Source organism: Pygocentrus nattereri, chromosome 3 (genome assembly GCF_015220715.1).
Source record: "Pygocentrus nattereri isolate fPygNat1 chromosome 3, fPygNat1.pri, whole genome shotgun sequence".
In the NCBI taxonomy this organism is placed as follows: domain Eukaryota; kingdom Metazoa; phylum Chordata; class Actinopteri; order Characiformes; family Serrasalmidae; genus Pygocentrus; species Pygocentrus nattereri.
The window spans coordinates 7,307,309-7,332,339 of NC_051213.1; the positions used below are offsets into that span (position 1 = coordinate 7,307,309).

At 43.3% G+C, this 25,031-nt stretch overlaps 1 protein-coding gene across 1 annotated transcript in view; it reads left to right on the forward strand.

Moving 5' to 3' along the window:
- Positions 1-25,031, forward strand: part of kmt2ca (lysine (K)-specific methyltransferase 2Ca) — a 254,614-nt gene that overhangs the window by 109,540 nt on the left and 120,043 nt on the right. Inside the window, 4 exon segments of the mRNA XM_037537221.1 lie at positions 7,640-7,802; positions 9,987-10,158; positions 14,554-14,668; positions 21,321-21,496. Of these exon segments, the coding sequence (XP_037393118.1) occupies positions 7,640-7,802; positions 9,987-10,158; positions 14,554-14,668; positions 21,321-21,496 (626 nt within the window).

Genomic DNA, 25,031 nt, shown 5'->3' on the forward strand with positions numbered 1-25,031 from the left:
ATGACGCCTTTAGAGGGCGGCAGTGAGTGATGTTTGTTTATCTGATGTTTGTTAATGACGCCTTTAGAGGGCGGCGGTGAGTGATGTTTGTTTATTTGATGTTTGTTAATGACGCCTTTAGAGGGCGGCGGTGAGTGATGTTTGTTTATTTGATGTTTGTTAATGACTTCTTTAGAGGGCGGCGCTGAGTGATGTTTGTTTATTTGATGTTTGTTAATGACGCCTTTAGAGGGCGGTGGTGAGTGATGTTTGTTTATTTGATGTTTGTTAATGACGCCTTTAGAGGGCGGCGGTGAGTGATGTTTGTTTATCTGATGTTTGTTAATGACGCCTTTAGAGGGCGGCGGTGAGTGATGTTTGTTTATTTGATGTTTGTTAATGACGCCTTTAGAGGGCGGCGGTGAGTGATGTTTGTTTATCTGATGTTTGTTAATGACGTCTTTAGAGGGCGGCGGTGAGTGATGTTTGTTTATCTGATGTTTGTTAATGATGTCTTTAGAGGGCGGCGGTGAGCGACGTTTGTTTATCTGATGTTTGTTTATGACGCCTTTAGAGGGCGGCGGTGAGCGATGTTTGTTTATTTGATGTTTGTTAATGACGCCTTTAGAGGGCGGCGGTGAGTGATGTTTGTTTATCTGATGTTTGTTAATGACGCCTTTAGAGGGCGGCGGTGAGCGACGTTTGTTTATTTGATGTTTGTTAATGACGCCTTTAGAGGGCGGCGGTGAGTGATGTTTGTTTATCTGATGTTTGTTAATGACGCCTTTAGAGGGCGGCGGTGAGCGACGTTTGTTTATTTGATGTTTGTTAATGACGCCTTTAGAGGGCGGCGGTGAGTGATGTTTGTTTATTTGATGTTTGTTAATGACGTCTTTAGAGGGCGGCGGTGAGCGATGTTTGTTTATTTGATGTTTGTTAATGACGTCTTTAGAGGGCGGCGGTGAGCGATGTTTGTTTATTTGATGTTTGTTAATGACGCCTTTAGAGGGCGGCGGTGAGCGACGTTTGTTTATTTGATGTTTGTTAATGACGCCTTAAGAGGGCGGCGGTGAGTGACGTTTGTTTATTTGATGTTTGTTAATGACGCCTTTAGAGGGCGGCGGTGAGTGACGTTTGTTTATTTGATGTTTGTTAATGACGCCTTTAGAGGGCGGCGGTGAGTGACGTTTGTTTATCTGATGTTTGTTAATGACGCCTTAAGAGGGCGGCGGTGAGAGACGTTTGTTTATTTGATGTTTGTTAATGACGCCTTTAGAGGGCGGCGGTGAGTGATGTTTGTTTATTTGATGATTGTTAATGACGCCTTTAGAGGGCGGCGGTGAGTGATGTTTGTTTATTTGATGGTTGTTAATGACGCCTTTAGAGGGCGGCGGTGAGCGACGTTTGTTTATTTGATGGTTGTTAATGACGCCTTTAGAGGGCGGCGGTGAGCGACGTTTGTTTATTTGATGTTTGTTAATGACGCCTTTAGAGGGCGGCGGTGAGTGACGTTTGTTTATTTGATGTTTGTTAATGACGCCTTTAGAGGGCGGCGGTGAGTGACGTTTGTTTATCTGATGTTTATTAATGACGCCTTTAGAGGGCGGCGGTGAGTGATGTTTGTTTATCTGATGTTTATTAATGACGCCTTTAGAGGTGTTAATTGTTTATTTGGCGTTACAGAGAAATAAAACTTTTTTTGTAGGCTTATAAATTCAGTATAATGAATAAAAGTATGATTGTCACCAAGTATTGGTTTGAAATCTTGGTTCAATCTAACAATTAATAAAAGAAAGCGATCGTCTGCTGATATGACTGGATTCTGACATCGTGCATCCCTGACAGATGAGAGACCACACTGCTTCAGAGTCTGTTGAGGACGCGTGGGTGTCTGAGAGAGACACGGGAAACATTAATACTGTACCCCCTATGATCTAGTTGAATGGGTGGGGTCTGTCTGTGCGTGGGTGGGGGGGTTGTGTACAGACGGTAGGGCAGCCGCCAGTGAGATGGATGCTGTTCTGCTAAAGGTTGTCCGTGGCAGTGAGGCTCAGTGAGCTGTGAAATGGAAAAGGTCACGGTGCTCAGGATGGGCTTTACCTCCCAGAGCTTCAGCACACAGCGCCGGACCATCCGCCAGATCGTGTTCCTCTAATTGCATTTGCACCCCTAATCTGCTAAACTATTGGCAGATTGCTCATTTAGCTTTCAGACGAAATGTCAGCCGTGCCGCTCTGTGTGCGCACATGTGTTGCAATTGCCTATTAGCCCTTGCCCAGAAAGCAGGGCCAGTTGTGCCAGCTAGGGTTATATGCAGAAGTTTGGCCAAATGACATGTTTTGTTTTGCTTTGTTTGAGTGAAAATAAGTGACCAGTCCGACTAAAGAGAGCAAACATGAATATGACATTGCCCTGTGAATTTTACTGCGCGGTTTCTATTCGTTTGTATAACAAATTGGAAAAAGACAAAGCAAATTATAAATGAGATGCTGTAGCTTTTCACAGGCCAGGCTTTGTACCCCCCAATATGTAGAAGTACAAGTAATGGGGGGGTTGTCACCTAAAATATTTGTGAGTTCTATTTCATTAGCCTCAGAGCTCCAGTGCAAAATATAGAAGCAATATTTCTAGACTCCACACATGTCTTGGCTGGTGTTTTGAGGTAAAGGGGGGGCTGTAATTAAATAATAAACATCATAAAAGTACAATTCAATACTAAGTAGATATCAATCAATAAACGATTCAAATTACCTTAGAGTAAGTTGTCAGGTAGCAGAGCAGATGAGGGTAAAATACGGTAAGTCAAACCAAATGAGTGGAATAAAAGAAATGGATGTAAGACAGCACATTGACAGTAATGAAATAAATAAAGAGTACAAAAAAATAATGATTAAAATGTAAAGAAATGAAAGTACAGTAAATTGTTTTTGATGTAAGATAGTTGGCTTAACCAGAACACTGGCTTTGCTGATGTTTCTGCAATTGGGCTTAGAAATGGTTTCATTTCATTTTTATTGTTGATTGAAGTTAATATAAATTTTATTTATATATATATATATATATATATATATATATATATATATATATATATATATATATATATATATATATATATATATATATATATATATGTGTGTGTGTGTGTGTAATGTATTTTCAGTTTTTGACATAGTTTGAACATGTTGGCCTTTATATTGTGTGTAACTTTCATGACTTGGAAAAAATTCTGGTTCCATTGACTTACATTGAAAATGTGCCCCCCCCCCCCTCTCCTGTAACGTTACCATTTCGGAGATAAGCGGTTTAATTCCGGCAGCAGAGATATGTGTATATATATAAAATGTGTGTGTTCACATAAATGAGTGAATGAATGAACCAAAAGAACTGACCGAAAATGACCTGGACAAAACATTGACTTCCATTAAAAATAAAGGAGTTTTTTTCCTTCTGTAAACTTACCATTTTAGAGATTTTCTTCTGACAGCGATGCATATAAATAAATGACACGTTATCCTGTGCTTACTATATCTAAACAGAAGAGCACCGGATGCTGATAATATTTTGTGTGCACCAGATACTGTTCGTCTCTGGTGCTCACGTGATGATATCTGGTGCTCACCTGATAGATGTTTAACTTGGATGTTTAACTGGATGATGTGACGGTGGTGTATTAGGAATGAGATGAGGGTGGTCTTCACAAAGGAACAGTGGATCATTAAAATATCCCTCATCAGCTCTGGTGCCAGCGTTTTGGATTAGATTGGACGCCCCTGTCAAATCGTGCGAATAGAGGTGGTAAATAAGTTCGTATACACTCGTCATCGGCATGGTAAATGTCTGCGTTCATATTTAGTTACAGTGTATAGGTTGGTTCGTTTTCACAGCCCAGTTCAGTAAAATATAGGACTGAAAATAAACTGAGGGACTTGGTTCCAGTTTCCCAGCCAGTCTTTAGGTTTAGCCCAAGATTAGGCTTAATCTTGGTTATCTCTAAGGTTTGGCGTGAAACCTAGAGCTGAGGCCGCAGAATCAGGGCTGGCCAGGCCGGGAAAGAAGGGATGATGTTTGCTTTACTGATTGTGCTTACGTTTCACATGCGTATGCGAGGTGATTAGCAGAAGACTCCAGCCTTTTTAAGGCCAGCAGAGCTGGGCTACAAGGGTCAGTCCAGGGCTACGGAGCATCACTGCTGTTCTGTCAGTGATGGAGGAGGAGGAGGAGGAGGAGGAGGAGGAGGAGGCAGGTGCTGGCATTGCTCCTTTACTCCTCAGCAGCTCAGGGCACTCCTCCAGGCTTTCACTTCAGCTTTCAGCACAGGCCTAGAGCATCTGGAAAGGTGCCCAAACTGCCATTTTGCCTTTTTTGCACATAAGATTATCAGAACAGGCCTTTTCTCATTTGTAACTGTGTCCTCTGGGAAGCAGACAAGAGCAGAGTTTTTGGCCAAACGTCTTAATTTAGAGAAGAGGGGTGGGGGGGGGGTGCTTGGGACAGGCCAGCTCTTCCAGCTCTGACTGAACCTTTGGGTTGTTGAACATGCAAACTGGAACGTGGAGCAGCTTCCTCCTTGTTTTACCCCCACTTTCTGCTACAGCACTGCTGTGTCTGATCCACTCAGACCAGCACAACACACACTAACTGAGAATGATCCACCACCCAAATGGTACCTGCTCTGTGAGGGTCCATGGGGGTCCTGACCACTGAAGAACAGGGTAACAGAGTATCAGAGAAACAGATGGACTACAGTCTGTAACTGTAGAACTACAGAGTGCAGCTATACAGTAAGTGGAGCTGATAAAGTGGACAATGAGGGTAGAAACAGGGAGGTGGTCCTGATGTTACGCCTGATGATGAACCTGCACAAGCAGGTCTGTTACAGAGTACTTGGCTCCACACAGTCAGAGGTGAGTGAGTGAGGATTTAGGCATGTAGTTAACAAGATACTAGTAGGTGACTTAAAGCTACATTAGCCTCATAGCTGCCAGCCTCTGACACCTCTTGGCTTTTTCTTTCCTTTAGTGGTGCCGAGTTGCTGTTGGCCTTAATTATTGGCATTATTGTAGATGTAATAAAAGCAGCTTCAGGTTTTTGCAGTCAGAGCCATGCCTGGGTGTGGCTGAGGGTCCGTCCTACTTTGTGTGTTGTGGTACAGAGCCGTGTCGGTCTCAGAGGGTTTACCATGTGGGTGATAATTGCTCGACGCGCTCTGTGTTAAAAGGTATTTGCAGATTGTTGCGTTTGGGAGCCGAGCCAGCGCTCCTCTAAGTCATCAGGGACCGAGAGGTGGCTGCTGAGGCTGCTGACGAAAGATGTTTTTAGTTCAAGGCCCTGTTCTTCTCAGGCCTTTCACTGTATGCAGTATGTGTGTGTGCGCTGGTATAGTTTTGTGTGGGGTTCTGCGAGTTCAGCTGATCACACCCTTTTGCACCATTACATAAGCTGGACTTTCAGTTTTCTTATTTTTGCAACAATGGACACTGTTTTGTCATAAAAATATAAAAGCAAAGTGGTAGATCTCTTACGGTGCATGAAATGAAACCATGTCTTGCACAATGAGGACTTTACATTCCGATTACAGATTAAGTCTGAGGTGTTTATGCTCACTCTATTCAGCAATCTGATGAAAATCTCAGTTTACATGCTCACTACAAGTAATCCGATGCAAAAATAAACGAGCATGCCTGGAGTAGCGCTTGGAGTGAACGTTACCATGACAGCCAACATCACATGAAGTCCACTCAGAGTGAGATGAGCAGCAGTGAGCAGTGCTTGTGTTTTTACTAGCTTTAAAACGTCGTCAGACTCAGGAAAACGTCCTTCACACGTCCTTATTAAAGAAGGCCGAGAGGAAGACGTCGTGTTTTTAGACTCATAAGCTGGACGTCCGTCCCACCGCCGTCTTTTAAAGATCAGAGCATGAACTTCGTCTCCTCAGCAGACCAGTTTCTGAACGGTATAAACTCTCACTATGACGCGACGCACAAGCAGAACAGACTTAAAACTTTCCGATAGAGATTGTAATCAGATACAGACGTTTACACGGATATTATTCCTCTATTTAACAGATTTCTATTTACAGGATTACCCACCTCGTTCAATCGGATAGAAATCGTATTCCAAATGGCCTCAATCAGACTAGACTATTCCAATTGAGGTGTTTAAATGGACGTAGTCTGTTCCAGTTGAGCTATTAGACGAATCATTAACGGATTATTAGGCTGCATGGAAACGTGGCTAGTGTTGCTCAAAATTATCAATACTGATACCTTGACTTTGATCTTGATCCCGGAGTTGATCGCTTCTTGTTAAAAATAATATCACTAAAGCTTTTAAAGCCAGGCACTACTGTTAGGCCCCAAACGTACGTCATGCTTTGAGCTACGCAGACGGGGTTTCACGCGTAGTTGTGTTGAAATGTGTCATAAAGCGACGCAAGCGAGAGCTGCGATCTGAGCGTTACGGCAAGGGCCGCTACGACAGCCATGCCCGACCAAGCGGTCTCGCACCGCCAGCTTGCTTTCTCAACTGCCATAAGAGATGAGCTGTTAAGTCTCATGCAAAGTTGGCTTACATAAACATAAAAATATCGTACATTATTGCAAGAGAAGAGGTAAAGCAGCTCACTCTCCTCTGTTGTCTACGTTTAGCTGTTGAGGCTGCTAGAGTAACAGTAGATGTGGTTGGATAGTGTAGTGGGTAACACCTCTGACTTCTACACTGTAGACTGGGGTTCAATCCCCCACCAGGGCAAACACCCTACACTATACCAGTAAGGGTCCTTGGGCAAGACTCCTAACACCACCTTGGCCTGCCTGTGTAAAAATGATCACATTGTAAGTCGCTCTGGATAAGAGCATCAGCCAAATGCCGTAAATGTAAATGTAATGTTTTGTCTTTCAGCCAAAATATGAAGGAGCCATTGTTGACCATGTTTGTCTGAAATGTTTTATCAGGCGAAATTTCATCAACTAACACTGCCTTTGCCTACCAGTGTAAAAATGATCACATTGTAAGTCGCTGTGGATAAGAGCTTCCTTCAGTACTGAGTGTTTTAACCGTCACAGCAACAAGAGTTTACAGCGCGTTGAACGCCTGCTGTCATTTGCGTTCGCTTCCTTGCGTGAGGTGTGTTTCAGGCCTTGTAGTTTTTTATTGATGTCAGGATATTAAAAACACCTTTTTTTTTTAAACAAAGTTGATGTAACCATAGGATCATAATTGTTGAAGCCCTTGTGTTTCATGAGAAAAGGCGTTCTGTGAATTAAAGGCTGCAGGTTTTTATCAGTTTAACTGTTACAGAATGTTCTGAAGCCAGACGGCGTATTTAGACCGATGTGAACACGGACCAGATGTGGAAAGAAAACCAAGACTGAGACGACTTTGATGACATTAGTCCATCTTAAAGCTGTGGATGGCATGTCCATTGTGACATTTGTATCGTCCGGTTTTACCAGTTGGAGGTGTACGATAGTCATTCGGCTCGAGCCTTAACCGCGGATCGGATTTTTGCAACCCACGTTTTATTAACTCTGTGACTCTGTTTATTCAGTGAATTTGTCTTGTAGCAGTCGCTTGAACATAAACACGCTTCAGGCGGTGAGATGAGCTGCTTTGTAAGTCAGTAAAGTAACTAATTTGTGTCTGTTTCTATGTTTTACAGTATTGTGCGTATTGTAAGCGCCTTGGAGCATCCATTAAGTGCTGTGAGGAGGGCTGTAGCCGCTCCTATCATTACCCATGCGCTGCTGCCGCCGGCACCTTCCAGGACATCAGGAGATACAGCCTGCTCTGCCCAGACCACATCCAGCTCGCCCTCACACGATGTGAGTCACTCACACAGCTTTCTCTCTCTCTCTCTCTCTCTCTCTCTCTCTCTCTCTCTCTCTCTCTCTCTCTCTCTCTCTCTCTCTCTCTCTCTCTCTCTCTCTCACACACAAGTCTATCCTGTCACAATAATCACTGATCAGATGAGCAAATTCATTGTTTTTCTGGGAATTTTAAATGCATTTCTTTCATCAGTAAGAATTATATTCGTAAATGTGCTTATTAGTCCCTTAAACTCTATAAAACCATCAGCACACGCACAGTTTTCTCCTTAATCTCATGAATCCAGAACCTCCATATTCGGTTTAGTAGATAGTAATTTTATTATTTCTGTTACTACATAATGAAACTTTAGATCCGTGCTGTTATGAGAGAGTGATCCACGGACAAGAGGAGGTTTAGGTCCAGTCCTGTTTCACCCCTTTGCGTGTTCACATGTAGGGGTAGTTTGTGCTGATGGTTGTTGATAATAGAGGGGTAGGGGTAGTTTGTGCTGATGGTTGTTGATAATAGAGGGGTATGGTGAAGTGTAAGGGCTACATGGACCTCCAAACAGAGTGATGAGAGCAGAAGCGACCAAAGAAACACACAAATGTGTTTTCTCCTTGGATGATAACAAGCATAAAAATCGCTGGTGCTGTTTTCCCGTTCCACCTTAAATGGCGCAGCAGCCTCAGGCATCAGAACTGCTGCACCATTTAAGGTGGAATGGGAAAATTCTAACGAATAAGTGACTTCAGCTTCATATCCCAGAAGAATTGGGGTGGGCAATAATAAATAATTATCCCACTTTGGGGCGCACGGTGGCGTGGTGGGTAGCGCTGTCGCATCTCAGCAAGTAGGGCCTGGGTTCGATTCCCCTGCCGGGTGACGGGCTCCGCTCTGTGTGGAGTTTGCAGGTTCTCCCCGTGTCTGCGTGGGTTTCCTCCGGTGTCTCTGGTTTCCTCCCACAGTCCAAAGACATGCAGTCAGGCCAGTTGGACATGCTAAATTACCCCTGGGTGTGTATGAATGTGTCTGTCTGTCTGTCTGCCCTGTGATGGACTGGCGACCTGTCCAGGGGTTATCCTGCCTTCTGCCCGATGAGCGCTGGGATAGGCTCCAGAAGGAGGACCCAGAAGGAGAAGTGGCTTAGAAGATATATGTGTGTGTGTGTGTGTGTGTGTGTGTGTTTGAAAGCATATGGTGCCCTAAATGTATCTAAAGCCAGGCAGTGAAGAGCTGAACTTTCCCCTCCTGCTGTCACTGCAGACGGGCAGGGTCGCCTACTGAGCAGCGCTAGTAGCTGTTAATGAAGTGATGCTCTTTTTAGTTGAGGGTCTCATTTCAACCACTACTGCTTTATAACTCTGTTCCAAGGGGCACGATGAGACTCAAAAACAAGGGCTAAAAATAAGAAACGGGATTGGGCTGTTGAAATACTTTTTCCAGTCAAAGCAGTCATTAAGTTACAGTTACTTGTCTTTGGAGAGATGTTTCTGAGGATTCTGATATTTCTGCTGAGATAGAAGATAATCTACTTGCGTAAGGAAGAGGGATGCTCCTGTCCATCCCTCCACTGTCAGACGACAGCTCAGTGCTATGGGTCTGCAAAGGTTGTGTAGCTGTCAGGAAGAAGTTCCTGAGAATAGGATGTAGTTAAAAAAGAACAACATGTACAGATCGATCAAAGAAACCGCTGCAGTTCTCATAACAATGGACTGACCGCCCCAGAGTCCAGACCTCAGCATCACTGAATGTGGTTATGTGGATCATGAGAAGCAGAAAATGCTGATCCAGATATGCCACCAGATTTCTTCCAGGACTTGAATTCAAGTCTGAAAGAACAGAGGCTGAAGTAAAACTGGAAAATACTGAATATTTAGTTGTTTGGGCTTCTGTGTTATTTTCATTTATGTATATTTTCTGTTTTTTTCCTGATGCTGCAAAATTAAAAACTTGTGAGATGAAAAGGAAATAAATGTGAAATGAAAGTGGGGGTCTGACTTTTGCATCATACTGTGTGTAAGGAAAGCGCTGTAGTTTGATTTCTCTACATATGCAGGCAGCAGTTGCTAACTGGCTGTTTTGTTATTTGACCCACAGCGAACTTTGTGTTCTCAGGAATGTGTTAATAAACGGATGTGTGCTGGCCGTGTGTATGGGAAGGTAATGTGTCCTGTCTCTTCTTCTCTCCCTCTAAGCTAAAGATGAAGTGAACTGTTTGGTGTGCGACAGCCCAGGGGACCTGCAGGACCAGCTCTTCTGTACTTCCTGCGGTCAGCACTATCACGGGACCTGTCTGGATATCGTAGTCACTCCATTAAAGAGGGCAGGCTGGCAGTGTCCCGAGTGCAAAGTCTGCCTCACATGCAAGTAAGTGTGTCCACTCTCTCTGTGATCTCATGTCTTTTACTAAGGCTGTGGTCGCATTACTTGGTTGAGTTGGCAGAAAAACTGGTACAGAGAATTTTTTTTTCCATCAAAGAATTTTTTTTTTTTTTTTTTTTTTTTAAGGGTTTGTTTTAATAGATATATTCACAAATCACACACTCTAGTTCAGGGCTCGGCAACGCAAATGTTAAGAAGAGCCATTTTGTCATTTTTTCAACAAAAATCAAACATTTTGGGTCCGTTTTACCGTCTTGGCTGTAAATATGTCTCAGTATGTGCTGATGATGTAGTACAGACTTGAAAATATAATACAAACGAAAACGTAGACGGACTTTGCTTAGCAATAGCCGCTTTTCTCACATCAGGAAACTTTTCTGCAAAAATGTGTGAAAAGTGTCTCGCACCATTCGCCTCCTTGCGAAGCTTCTCATTCGCCAGCTTCTTGTTCGAAGTCACAAAAACGAAGCCGAGTTTTCCCGTTCCACCTTAAATGGTGCTGCAGTTACGTTCTGGCGCTTCAGGCACCATTTAAGGTGGAATGGGCAAATGTGAATGAGAAGCTGACTTTATTTTTATGGCTTTTTAGCGTTCAGTTTCTCGTTGCAGACTAAATGCATCAGGAAACCAGCTGGAGTGATTATAAATGCAGAAAAGTCCGTTTGTTTGTAAATAATCAACGGTCGTCTTAAATCTCTCTCTTTGCCTTTTCATTAGCTACTAGCTCGGTGAGACTGTTGTGTGTGTTGCTGTGGTGACCGGCATTCTGCGCCCCAGTCTTCAGGGTTAAAGGGTGAATTAGCAGTTCTACGTTAACTCCAGCATTTGAGACCATTTGTTGTTAAAACTCTTAAAATGAGCAGCAGAGCTTAATTTTACTGTAAAGGAGGATTATTTTATTTTTACCTAATTTTGCTCTGGAGGCGCAACAGGGCGGTAAGAGCCGCATGTTTCTGATCCCTGCTTTAGGTCTAGCCTAAACGTTCTACAATATGATCTACACGTCGTTGAGGATCAGTTTACCATCCGGTTTTAATCAGTTTACTGAAAAAAATAAAAAAAAATAAAAAAAAAAGAATCTACGCCGTGAGGCTTGAATTGTGAATGTTACCTTAAACTCTTCCTTTTGATAATCCACACTCTGAGATGTGCCATATTTAACTCTGTCTTTTATTTGCAGATGATTTTACCTTTACTTTCAGTCAGCATTGAAGCGTGTTCATTTGTTTGAAAGTCTTCCAGTGGCACTGTACCCAGGGTAAAGTGTCATTTGCTATTGGCCAAGCAGGCATGGACGCTTATCTTGAAAATGCTAATTTCAGCATGTGAACAGCTGGTGGAACTGAACGATGCAGGATGAGCAGATAAGGAGGGTTTTTGTGCTGTTTATCAGCCCAACCCCCTTCGCTCAGATATATTGAGAAGTGAGATCTGTTTCCTCTTAAATCACTTGCTTGTGGGTGAATGTATACATCTGAGTAGAGCGGTCAGAAATAAACCTGAAGAGACAGATGCCGTTCCTGACCAGAGCAGAAAGCGTTTCTGAGAATCCAGTCTGCGATGGTTTTAAACGGTCACAAAGACGCGATCACCTTAAAATCTCATTTTTATTATATCCAATGGCTTATTATTCAGTGACAACATGGGCCACAGTGCAAATAGGCTGATTTATAGAAGTATGTAATACAGGTCTGGACCCATTAATGCATCCTGGTCATTTAAGGGGTTGAGAGAGCTAAAGCTGCACCAGATGTGCATTTTTAGGGCTGATTGTGATTTCTATCCACCAGTATAGTGGATGTTAATGCGTTCATTATTATAACAGATGTTTTTATCCCGAGGAAGGTGTAGTACACAGTTATGACTCTACGGCTGTATCACTCTCGCTCAAATGCAGTTTTTAAATGGAAAGTTCCATTGATGCCTCTTTTGGTAGAAGGTATTTTTAGTTGCTGAGAACTATGGATAAATCAACGAGCAGCAGACTAACAAAAGCAAACTGTACAAATCCATTTCCCCTCAAGAGCCTCCAGTGTAACAAGAATCCAGTAGAACCATTGACTGTGTATATGATATATGTTCACTCATTAGTCGGAAGATGTAGCCAATGTTGGTCCCACTGGATGTCAGAAAACTTCGTTCAGTCTGTGGAAATCACGCGATTTTTCTCTGTTCACATGATGATAAATAATTTTATTGAATTACTATAAATACAGAACATGTTTTGGTCAAAACGTTGTCCACTCTATAGCTATAATAAAAGGCACAGCCGTTTTTAAATGTATAACATTTTTCTCTTGGGGCAAATTTGAGCAGAAGACAAAAGTGAGTAATGTGAGTGAGCCACACGTCGTGCGGTAAATCGCCATTAATCATTGTAATCATGACAAATTAACAGTTCATTACCTCTTTATTTATTTATTTTTGTGTGTACTGTATGGGCAAAATGAACACATTAAATACACGAGTGCCAGTATTTTCTATTAGCCATTGTTGCATCATAACATTATTTGCTGTTTAATCAGCCAAACGGTGTAAAATTCATGAACAATGATTCAAATTAAAAAAAAAAAAAAACCAGTGGTGCATTGAAATGAAATGATTTGTTTCCATTATATTATAGTTGGACTTCGTCGTTCTTTGTTTTCGTGAGTTCCGTTCACTGTTCACAGATGGTATTAGTGTATTGGCCGGCTTGTTTTGCTATATTCTGCATGTCGAGTGGGATGTCTTGTTGTCAGGTGGCATCAGATCTGTAGTGGAGAGGCTCTTGATACCCAACATGAACAGATCCCTCATAGAAACCGTGATATAGTTCCAATAGACTGACGTATAACTGTTTATATGCTGCTGCTCCGACTGTTTGAATGCGTCTGTGCTGACCAGAGCAGTAGAGTGAAAGAAACGGACAGCGGTTTTAATCACGGTGTCCCGCTTCCCATTTTCATCACCATTCAAATATTTAGTGAACTTTTTCATTTGGCACCTTGTTTGTTGTCCTTTTTCTGTTTTTTTTTTGTTTTTGTTTTTGTTTTTTTTTTTGGATGAACGCTCTTGGCCTGTTTTGGGGGGGTTGGTTAGTGTAGTGGTTAACCCCTCTGTCTTCTACACTGTAGACTGGGGTTCAATCCCCACCAGGGCAAGCACCCTACACTATACCAATAAGAGTCCTTGGGCAAGACTCCTAACGCCACCTTGGCCTCCCTGTGTAAAATGATCAGATTGTAAGTCGCTCTGGATAAGAGCGTCAGCCAAATGCCGTAAATGTAAATGTAATGTTTTGTCTTTCAGCCAAAATATGAAGGAGCCATTGTTGACCATGTTTGTCTGAAATGTTTTATCAGGCGAAATTTCATCAACTTTATCAATTGGAAGCTAAAAATGTTAAATCGAGTGGTTATTGACTGCATCAGGTTCCAGTTTTGCTCCCCAAGCAGATCCTGCTTTAGGGGAAAACTGCAGTTTGCCAACTTGTCTTTATCTTTCTAACAAAAAAGGTTCTTTTCCCCCTTTTTTTCGGCAGATTGTTTGAGAATTCTCGAGTGTGTGCGCCGTGAGAGCTCATTGTTCTCAGGCCTGAATGCTCGCTATACACTTCTGCAGTCTCAATGAAAGGAAGAGTCCAAATTGATTTCTATTTTAGTCTTAACTATCCCTCTCCACTCGGCGAGGCTGGCTGAGGAGAAAGAGTGCATAAAATGGGCTGATATGCCGCGTCGGCGGGGGGAGGTAGGTAGGGGCCTGGCCGTGGAAGCAGCGTCGCTGAGGGGAAAATGGTTTTAATAGCTTTCCACAGCTGTAAATATCACATGACGTTCTCATTTAGTGTGGATTTGCATCCGATTGAGAAATACATGCCCGGGATTTGATGAATGTCCAGGCTGTACCCTCAAATATCACCCACCACCTCCTCCACCTCCTATAACTCTTGGCCCTATAAATCTCACTTTTGCGAAGCCCCTGGTTAGATTTATCACCCAAACAGGTTTGGAGTTGGAACTGCAGCTGCCAAAGTGCCATTTCTCATGTGTCAAGTTTAATGGTGCGTTTGTTTGGCTTCTCCAAACACCGGAATATCAGCTGCCGTTTGGCTGAACGGTGCCATCGGCGCGTAATGAAGCCGTCATGTGGAGCCTGCAGATGGTGGTCCCTGGGTAGAGCACGGCAGCTAATTCAATTAGACAAACAGCAAAATGCTGCTGTGTGTCATTATTATTACAGTAGATAATTGATTGGGATGAATTCAGCACGGATTGCGCCTCTCAGCCCGTTGCTTTTCTGTGTGTGTGTGTGTGTGTGTGTGTGTTGTCTCACTGCTGTTTTAAAGCACTCAGAGGTATGTGACTAACTCAGTCATGTTTTGTTGTTGCTTTGTTTCAGAAACCCTGGGGAAGACAGCAAGATGCTGGTGTGCGACATGTGTGACAAAGGCTATCACACGTTCTGCCTGCAGCCCGTAATGGAATCCATCCCCACCAGTGGCTGGAGGTGTAAGGTAACGAGCCATTCTAAAGCCTACACCACACAGCGCGGGTGAAAACCTCTGACCGCACAGGGAGTCTGGTCAGTTACGATTCTTAAGGAAGTGGTTCAGTGGATCACATTTCATTTTGATCGTTCAGTTTTTGTGGTATGGATCCGAACTCTTTTCAATTGAATATTCACTGAGATTCAGTGACAGTGACTGGATGTTCAGCTGTAGTGGATTTAGGCCTGTTATTACTTAACCACCTGATTAGTTATTGAACCACCTGATTAGTTATTGAAGATGTCACTTTTATTTCCCACAGTTGTTCACTTTTTCACAAGAATGTAGAATTTAAAAAGCAGAACGCACATTTACGAGTTCTGGCTGGTGCAGTAGTGAGTAGTTTATCTGAGTTCAATCTGTGACGGTCAGTTTGGAGATACTAAGCATCGACAGTGCATTGGCCCGTTTGGCCAATATTTTATTTTTATTATATTTTTTATTTTCTACATAATTTTTCCACATAGGAACGAATAGTACTGCAGTTCTGCTGAACCAAAAGACACCGACTCGCATACGCTACCTCAGGGCAGGCCCCCTGAGCATGAATTCAATGTTCTTCTGACCTGCAGTCGCACCCCCCCCCCCCCCCCCCCCCCCCATTTCTCCCATAGAGTCCCAATTGCCACTACACTGACTCTATTACTTTGTTGCCCGACAGCCACCAAACTACATGTACTCACTAAGGGTAGCGCCTCAAAGTCTACTGCACAGCCAAACCGACCTGCACTCCTCTATGTGGCGTTTTTTCATCCCTCGTTCCTCTCATAGACTCATTCATTTTCACCCACAAACAAGACATACACTTTGCTTTGACTGCCAGCCACCAAAATCCATGTACTCGCTCAGGGCAGGATCCCCAAGCTCTAATCTACAGCCATGCATATTTTTATTATAATCGTTTCCTATTTTAGTAGATGCTAGCTGCCTGTAATTGATGCCGTTAAATCACTGCCTTCAGATTCGTCACCTTCAGATCGGCACATTTTTGCACCCCTACCACGCACTCTGTTCGTGGCTCAGTCTTCCTCGTAGGAGTCGGGGAGCAGAATTGTGCCGGTTGTCTGTTTCCTCACGTATGAGGAATGTGAGGAAACAGAGCTGAAAAAGCGCTAAGCGCTCGCACTCGTTGGGTGAAGCGCTGTCGACCCAGATTGTGCAGCCAGGCTAGCGATGCTTTATCCTCTTCTCACCTCACCACCCCTCCCATCCCTTCCATACATCCTCCCCTCTCCATCCATCCTCTTCCCCACCGTCCCCTCGGCATCACCAGGCTGTTTTTAGCCGGCGGTGGAAAATAGCTTTTGTGCTTTTAGTCCCTTTTTTGTTGCAGCTCTCTGGCAGAGCAGGAGAGTTGGAGAGAGAGAGAAAAGAGGAGAATGAGAGAAAGAGTTGGGGTATAGAGGGATGGAAATGCAGTGAGTGAGGGAGAGGGATAAAGAGCAAGGGATGGAGAGATGGAGAGAGTGCTATAGAGAGAGCGTGGCCGCTGTTTGTTGTCTGGCCATGCTGTGGGCTGTGTGGGGACCCTCTCTTTGCTTTCATCTCAGCAGTAAGGCTGTGCAGTGGCTGCATTGTGGTGTTTGGACCACATTCAGCAGCTCAGCCTCGGCCTCTGTACTCCCTCATCCCCAATAAACCCCACTGTGCTTCTATCACGGTGCACACTTCCCTGATTTGCGGAGTCATTAGTCTAAATTAGGGCTCAGTTTTTCTGTGTTATTGTCATTATGGTCGTTTATAGAGCCCAGTATAGTGTGTGTGTGTGTGTGTGTGTGTGTGTCAACAGCCGCTACGTTATTTTTAATATGCCACTTTGTGGATTTTATTAACTGCTTATTGCAGCACAGTCCTGACCAACCTCAGAATGTCTGTGTGCATTGATTGATCTATACAATGTAATTTCCCTTTTCCCGTTTAGTTTTTTTCTTTTTCAGATATAAAAAAGAATCGTTGTAAATAGCTTTGGTCCAGTTTAATGCTGGCCAGTCTTTAATCATACAATAATAAGAGTTTACTGATATATTTTAATACATTGCGTGTATCTCTGTATGTGGCAGTTTAGTCTAATCCCAGCACAGTATTTTATCAATATTATTCAGCCTTAATATACAGCGTGCCTTGTGAGAGTGTGGAGCTCAGCTATAAGAGTATGGCGCGTGCTGGTGTTTCTCCAAGAATCCTGACCCTCTGACTCCTCACCGGCAGACGCTCTCTTTCCTTATCCCTTCTGCGCAGTGAGGAGGCGTTGATTAATAATCTCTTTGCCCTCATTAAGAAGAACAGATCAAAGCTTCTCTGCATGAGTTTGTGTGCTGTAATACAGTGGAAGAGGAAATCTGGCAGCAGCGGCCGAGCTGTCAGTTCTGAGGTTTTGCAGTCTGGCGTAGGGACAGAGAAGTGTAGGAGATGGGTAAGTGTGAGATGGAGGTTGGCATGGACAGTATCGTCATAGGTTATCTTCGTGGTAAGTTACATCACTGTGCACTTTTCGGAGTATATCACGGGCACGTTTCTTTATAACGAGGTTTACAGTGGCGTCTTGAGGCATAGCTGGCTGAGATTTTGCCCTGGTTTTTGGGGGATGGGAGATCCTGATGTGACACCAAGCGACATAGACTGGGTCAAGTGCAAAATACTAAGGATTTTTACTGAAGGTTTTTGCCTGATTTTAACCATCTAGAGCAGTGATCACCACATCTGGTCCTGGAGATCTGCCTTCCTGCAGAGTCTGGTTCCAACTTCAATCTGCCACACCTGCACCACCTAATTAACTCCTGCACAAATCCTTGATGGACTGGATCAGATGCATTAGTGTTGGTTAAGCTGGGGTACAGCATGCTAGATGCAGGTTGGAAGTAAGCTCTGCAGGGAAGCAAATCTCCAGAGAGAGGGTTGGTGACCACTGCTGAAGGGAATAGTGAGTCTCATGTTAAACACAAAATAGCTGGACAGTGTTTTTCAGCTGTTTGAAACATTATATATATGATACACACACACACACACACACACACACACACACACACACACACACACACACACACACACAACTGTTTCTCTGATACTTTGTTAGCACTGTCATGTCTGATCCACTCAGACCAGCCCAGCACACACTAACACACCACCACCACGTCAGTGTTGCTGCGGTGCTGAGAATGATCCACCACTCATAGTACCTGCTCTGTGAGGGTCCATGGGGGTCCTGACCACTGAAGAACAGGGTAACAGAGTATCAGAGAAACAGATGGACTACAGTCTGTAACTGTAGAACTACAAAGTGCAGCTATACAGTAAGTGGAGCTGATAAACTGGACAGTGAGTGTAGAAACAGGGAGGTGTTCATGATGTTAGGCCTGACCGCTGTGAACATGTCCCTGTAGAAGACGTTTGAACTTATTTTTTTGCATATGACTGTAAAATGCGTTGCGAAAATGTCTTGTAAACCGATCCGTGTCACCCACTCATAGGAACAGGTATGTCAGGCTGGATGGTGGTCCTGGGCTGTGCCAGCCTGGTCTGATTGCAGGCTCTGATTAGCAGCTGTCAGGCAGCTTTTCCTGTAATGAATCCCCTCCCTGTTGGTGCACGGAGCGCTGCGGTCGGAGAAGACGTGAAAACACCCAGTGCTGCCAGAGCTAATTGAGTTATCTGGGTTTTTAGCGGCACGCACAGACCCCCTCAGCTCCTCCTGAGAGGATTAGGAGAGGAGGGGAGATAGGATCCTGAAGACCAGACAGTAGCTTCTCTCTCCCTCTCCCTCTCCCTCTCCCTCTCCCTCTCCCTCTCTCTCTCTCGTTCTGTATTTCTATTTCTCGTTCCACTTGTGTCTCTCTCCATCTCCCTCTCTTTCTCTCTCTCTCTTGCTTGCTCTCTTTCTCTTGCTTGCTCTCTCTCTCTCTTGCTCTCTCTATCCATCTCTTTCCCTCGCTTGCGCTCTCTATCCATCTCTCTCTCTCTCGTTCTGTATTTCTATTTCTCGTTCCGCTTGTCTCTCTCCATCTCCCTCTCTGCCCAACCCTGTACTCTCATGCTCTCTCTCTCGCTCTCTCTCTCTCTCTCTCGCTCTCTCTCTCTCTCGCTCTCTCTCTCTCTCTCTCTCTCTCTCTCTCTCTCTCTCTCTCTCTCTCTCTCTCTCTCTCATTCTGTATTTCTATTTCTCGTTCCGCTTGTCTCTCTCCCTCTCCCTCTCTCTCTCTCGTTCTGTATTTCTATTTCTCGTTCCACTTGTGTCTCTCTCCATCTCCCTCTCTTTCTCTCTCTCTCTTGCTTGCTCTCTTTCTCTTGCTTGCTCTCTCTCTCTCTTGCTCTCTCTATCCATCTCTTTCCCTCGCTTGCGCTCTCTATCCATCTCTCTCTCTCTCTCGTTCTGTATTTCTATTTCTCGTTCCGCTTGTCTCTCTCCATCTCCCTCTCTGCCCAACCCTGTACTCTCATGCTCTCTCTCTCGCTCTCTCTCTCTCTCTCTCGCTCTCTCTCTCTCTCGCTCTCTCTCTCTCTCGCTCTCTCTCGCTCTCTCTCTCTCTCTCTCTCTCTCATTCTGTATTTCTATTTCTCGTTCCGCTTGTCTCTCTCCATCTCCCTCTCTGCCCCACCCTGTACTCTCATGCTCTTTTTCTCTCTCTCTCTCTCTCTCTCTCTCTCTCTCTCTCTCTCTCTCTCTCTCTCTCTCTCTCTCTCTCATTCTGTATTTCTATTTCTCGTTCCGCTTGTCTCTCTCCATCTCCCTCTCTGCCCCACCCTGTACTCTCATGCTCTTTTTCTCTCTTTTTCTCTCTTTTTCTCTCTCTCTCTCTCTCTCTCTCTCTCTCTCTCTCTCTCTCTCTCTCTCTCTCTCTCTCTCTCTGTGTGTGTGTCTGTAGGACAGTGATAGGATTCAGCAGTGTGGTCTGTAGTGCTGGAGGAGCTTTGGTGCGGGGGTGATGGGGGTGCGGTGTGTGTGGGGAAGTAAAGAGGAGCACGTCTCAGACAGTCGTTCAGAACCACCCGTGCTGATGAGCCTGAAGTGGCTTTTTTTCAAACTGTAATGAAATTTACAGCCCTGTGATCAAATGCTGAGCTGCTGTTAAGTACACGATGATCATGATGGCCGTAATTTTGAGGATTTGTTGAGACATAATCACAGCATAATTAAATCTGGATTGATTTTAGTGTTTGCTGTGGAGTTTGTGACTTCAGTGCTGTGTCACTAAGAGGTGATTGGATTTACTAGATTTAATTCTTGGGCTGGTGAACATGCCTGATTTTCATGATAGCGGAGATGTAGATGCGTCTCTTGATAATGTTTAGGGTGGCAGATTGTGTTATTTAGAATAGTGTGGATGAAATTTTAGTGCTTTCTGAGTAGCTACCTGTTTGTGCTGTGATCTTGCTCCTACAGATCCTAAAATCAGTCTTCATGCTGTCCACGGTTTCGGCTGTACATTAATATTCACCTTTCTTTATCAACTTACAACACTTGTGTGGTTTATTATTTTTTTTTGTACCAAAAATAGTCTTAATAAAATTTTAGGTGAACATTTTCCAACTTCTTTCTACTCCTTATGTTTAAACAGGCTGTTTTGTTACTGTACCTTTAAGACTTGCATATGTAAATGATGTACGTTCTGATTGTGTGCATTGAGCCTCATTCCAAAAGCAGTCTGGACTGAAACACTCCTTATAGCTTCAGTTATGTGGGCGGAGCTAAACCGTTGAGGGTCGAATAAGTACAGTCATAAGCCTCGGCACACCGATCGATTTATATGGTTTGTTGATTTTCTAAGTGGAAGCAAGTTACCACATCCACTACAGTGAACACACTTCTGTACACTGTAATGCACAGTTACTGTTTATGTGCTGAATTTAACCTATTGGAAGAAAATAAAGCGTAAATTGTGGCCTATGTATTGTTCTCTATTTCTATTTTTTTCCAGTATATTAAACTCAGGAAAAACAATAGAAACAATTTGCAGAACAGAATTTTATATATATTCTATATTTTGTTCCATGTAGAGAATCTCATAACTTCATTTCACTTAGGAGGTAAGCAAAATGCTATTTAAATGGGGTGTTCAAACTTTTGCAAATGGCCAGTCCACCTATGTAAATGAGATTTTCTTGAGCTATATGGATGGTATGGACTATATGGATGGTATGGACTATATGGATGGTATGGACTGTGGTGGGAATGCTAGGATTTAGAAACTTCAATTACACCAGGCTCTTATTTATTAAAAAAAAGAGGTTCAGTCTTCCTTAATGTGAGCCTTTGAACCCTGAACTGTTCCTTAGTGGTTTAAAGAAATGTAAAAATAAGCGGATTTACCCCCCCCTCTCCCCTCCCAGGATCAGAGAAGACGTTTGATGTCTGAAGTTTGCCGTTTAGTTTTTGTGGTGGTACTACAAGGCTAATGTACCTAACAACTAACTGAGATTGTGCCCCTCCGATGGGGTATAACTATGACTGTGACGGTCATCTTACCAACAAAACCTCGTCGCATAGCTAAGATTTGTAGTAACGCTTATTTTGAAGCTTGAATTTGGTCCGCAAAAAATGTTTGTGCATTTTTACACAATAAATATACATTTATTTATGCTTTATTTACCGCCGTGAGTGAGTGGTGTCTGGTTTTTCTTGCAGAACTGTCGTACGTGTGCTCAGTGTGGTGCCCGAGCTACTGGTCAGTGGGCCTCCAACAGCCAGCTGTGTGAGAGTTGCCAACAGCAACAGGACCCCACCCTGTTCTGCCATGTCTGTGGGAGGGGCCAGGATGATGATGCCCCTAAGGACACGCTCGCCTGCAAAACTTGCAAGAGGTGAGGATTATGGGAATTGGAGTTTCAGATGGTGTGGAAAAGAATTGTAAATTGTAAATAAAGATGAGAAACTCTTTCACTTCAGATGCTCTAATAGACATTTATTAAGACCTAATGCTGTAACTACTATTAATTATTCAATAACTGTAATGAATTATTCACTTGCTGCTTTGAATTATTCAACAGCTACTATGAGTTTTTCAGTAACTGCTGTGAAGATGATCTGCAAATTATCTCATTTTGACAGTGGTGAAATTTAAAGTGTGGGTCCACATGGGAATCCTTTGAGTTTAAGGTTTTTATATGTACATCAGTTGATGATGAACATGATGACCTGTTGTGAAATGGTTCATTATAGGGAAACTTACCAGCTCAGATTGGTGGTGGTGATGGGAACCAGGGGTCACAATGTCTGCAACACACACATAGCCATTTTATTTACTGTCTAAAACCACCAGTGAACCTACATGTGTCAGAGTTTTTATAAGCAGTGTTGATGATGGCAAAAAGTGGTAAAACTACAGGGTGATTCAGAAAGATTGATCCGATTTTGAAGCGCCATATTTTTACAATTGTGAGGCGCTTAGGAACCAATCACAATCCAATTGTAACACGGGCTCATAGAGTTTCTGACTGTCAGTGGAAGACGGTTCCCTTCAGTCTGAGAGGAGATGAGACCCCTGAGCAGGGCGTTCTGCGTTCTCCACGTCAATAAGAGTGAATCCGTCAGAACTGCGCCACCTGATTTTCATCAGTGAAGCTCCAACAGCTCAGAGCGTTCGCTGTTGGTTCCACAGCACTGGATGATCTCCGAAATCCCACTGAAAGAGCCGTGAGAGCAGCGACATCCGACACTCAATCCAGTCTGGGCTGAGTTTGACTGTGGTGTTGGTGTCGTCCGTACAGCTGGAGGAGGTTCAGACTGAGACCTTGTAAAACTACATAATAAACTTTATGCTCAGTTAAACCGTTTACAGCTCACTGATCTGAGATGATTTACAAGTGAAATGCATCTGATTTGAATTCGGATTCATCTTTTTAAATCACCCTGTATTTTGGGCTCTTTTGTCTTTCAACAGCCTTGAATGTATGAGGTGTTTGGCCAAACCTACGTCAGAAAACAGCTGTAAAATGACATTTTAGATATGAAACACATTAGGAATCATTTTGTGCTATAGCTTTCTGAGACGGAGCTTTTATAGGTATTAAACTCATCAGCCTTCTGCTTCCTGTTACTTCTAGCTCAGTAAACTTCTCTATCAGCAGAGCTTTTCACATCAGACCACTCTTTGTGTCCATCTTAGCCATTTGATTTCTGCTGACATTTTGATATAATAGATGGAATACCTCTTTGAATTCCTCTTTAATTGTGTAATTATAGCTTTTGTAGAAATGAATAAACATAAATAACAGGAATTTGTAGTTGATCTTGACCCACTGACTGACTGACGAATAACAGCCAGACCATAAGACAAAACCTGCTGTGGTTAAGCGTCTACTCCTGAGTATGAGAGGCCTCGTTGCAGCACTGCTCATGTTTCAGAAGGAGGGGTGCGATTACAATGACGTCTTTGGGCGAGAGGTGTCCGTGTAATTTGTGCGACAAGTGGATTTGATAATCCGCGTTTGACTGATCAGTGGAGGTCAGATGTAATCAGACTCCAGCGCTGTAGACGGCAGGCTGAATGAGGAGGGCTGGGGGAGGAGATTGCCATGGTGACCTTTTGACCTGCCTCATGCCTGAGCGAGTTAAGCATAATCAGCTCTCCGTTCTTTGTGACGGACACTATCAGGTCAAAGGTCCGTGAGTTTTGTTAGCTCCTGGGGTATTTTGGTTACACTTAAATTATAATGAAATAATAGACCATGTAGGCGGTGTTTCAGTGGGCTGGCGGTGGAGGCCGTCCTCTGCGAGACCACTTCACTGTGGGTACTGCTTGAGACAAGCAGGGCTGGACTAAAGTGAACATTTAATATTGAAATTTCCAGCTTTCTGTGTGGTTTAAATGGTTAAGATACAAGTGAAGTCATCCAGAGTGGTTTGGGGTGAAATGCTCCGTTCTAGAGAAACTTGGTCTGAGTGGGTTCACAGTGGTGGTGATAGGAACCAGACGTCTAAAGAGTGTGAATGTAACGGTGTTTTGGATACAGATTTGTCTCTTCACTTGTTTTGCTGCAATATATTTAAATCACCATTTACTTTGGGTTTGCAAACAGCTCAACCATCTAAAGCAGTGGTCTCCAACACCGGCCCTGGAGAGCCACCTTTCTGGTTCAGCCACAGTTTGCCACACCTGCTCCAGCTAATCAACCTCTTGCCAAGTCCCTGATTGGCTTGATCAGATGTATTAGAGTGAAGTAAAGGGCGGGGAAAGTTATTGGATACAGGTTGGAACTAAACTCTGCAGGAAGGTGGCTTTTCAGGGCCAGGGTTGGAGACCCTTGCTCTACAGTTATACACTATTGTCAGAATGTTCTGACCCAAGATACACGTACATTATTAACGCATTGTTAGCAAGATCTTCGCTTAGACAGATAAATCAATGGTTTGTCAATATTAACTGATGTTATCTGACAATTAGTATATCGGTTACGCTCTACAGATAAGTGGCTGCCTAATATGGCTGAATTGTTTACAGTATGTGTTTGGATCATGTACGTGCAGTTTAAAAGTTTAAAAACCTTAGAAAAACATCTTAATTTGTCTTAAATTACATTTCACAGTGTGATTTTTGACTATTTTAGGCTATAAATTCAGATTTGTGTGGTCTTAATTTTAGGAATAACGTGTCAGCTGTCTCTTTTTATTTTATTTTTATATTTTTTATTCTAATTTTTTTTTAAAATAATTGTTATGAAGGCATGTTGAATAATACAGGCTCACTAACACAAGTGTTACCAGCTGTTGAGCACATCTCATGTTGCTTCGACGAGTGTTTTTATATATAGTCTGCCGAAACTGCAGGCTTGGTATTAAATGACATTTGAAGTGGCATTTAAAATAAAGAGTCTTACAGTATTCAGTTCAGCTTAAAGATGCTTGTACACATCACGGTTTACTCAGTCTACTTTGCTTACCTCTGTCGTCCGTCTATTCTCGACTGCTTTCGACTGCGTAAATGTCTGAGTAATGTATTTTTTAAAAGTCGTGGTGTGGAGCTCCCTAGCGGAGCGACCGTCTGAGCCTTGGCCCTGCTGTTGGTAGATTGCGAGTTCAGTCCTCTTTAGTGCCGCAGCTGTGCATCGCCAGGAGACCATAATTGTCTTCTCTTTTTAAGGGGGGGGGTTTACTGTAGAACTGCATATTCACCCTTTAACCCTGAATGTTGGCGCATAGACTGCTGGTCACCATAGCAACACAGACAACAATCCCGTCTAGCTATAAGCGACAAAAAGGTGAAGAGAAAGATTTATGATGAACATTGATAATATTGAGACTAATGGATTTATTTGTGTTTTGAAATCACTCCAGCTGGTTTCTTGATATGTTTAATCTGCAACAAGAAACTGTCAATCTAAAGAGTCTCGAAACTGA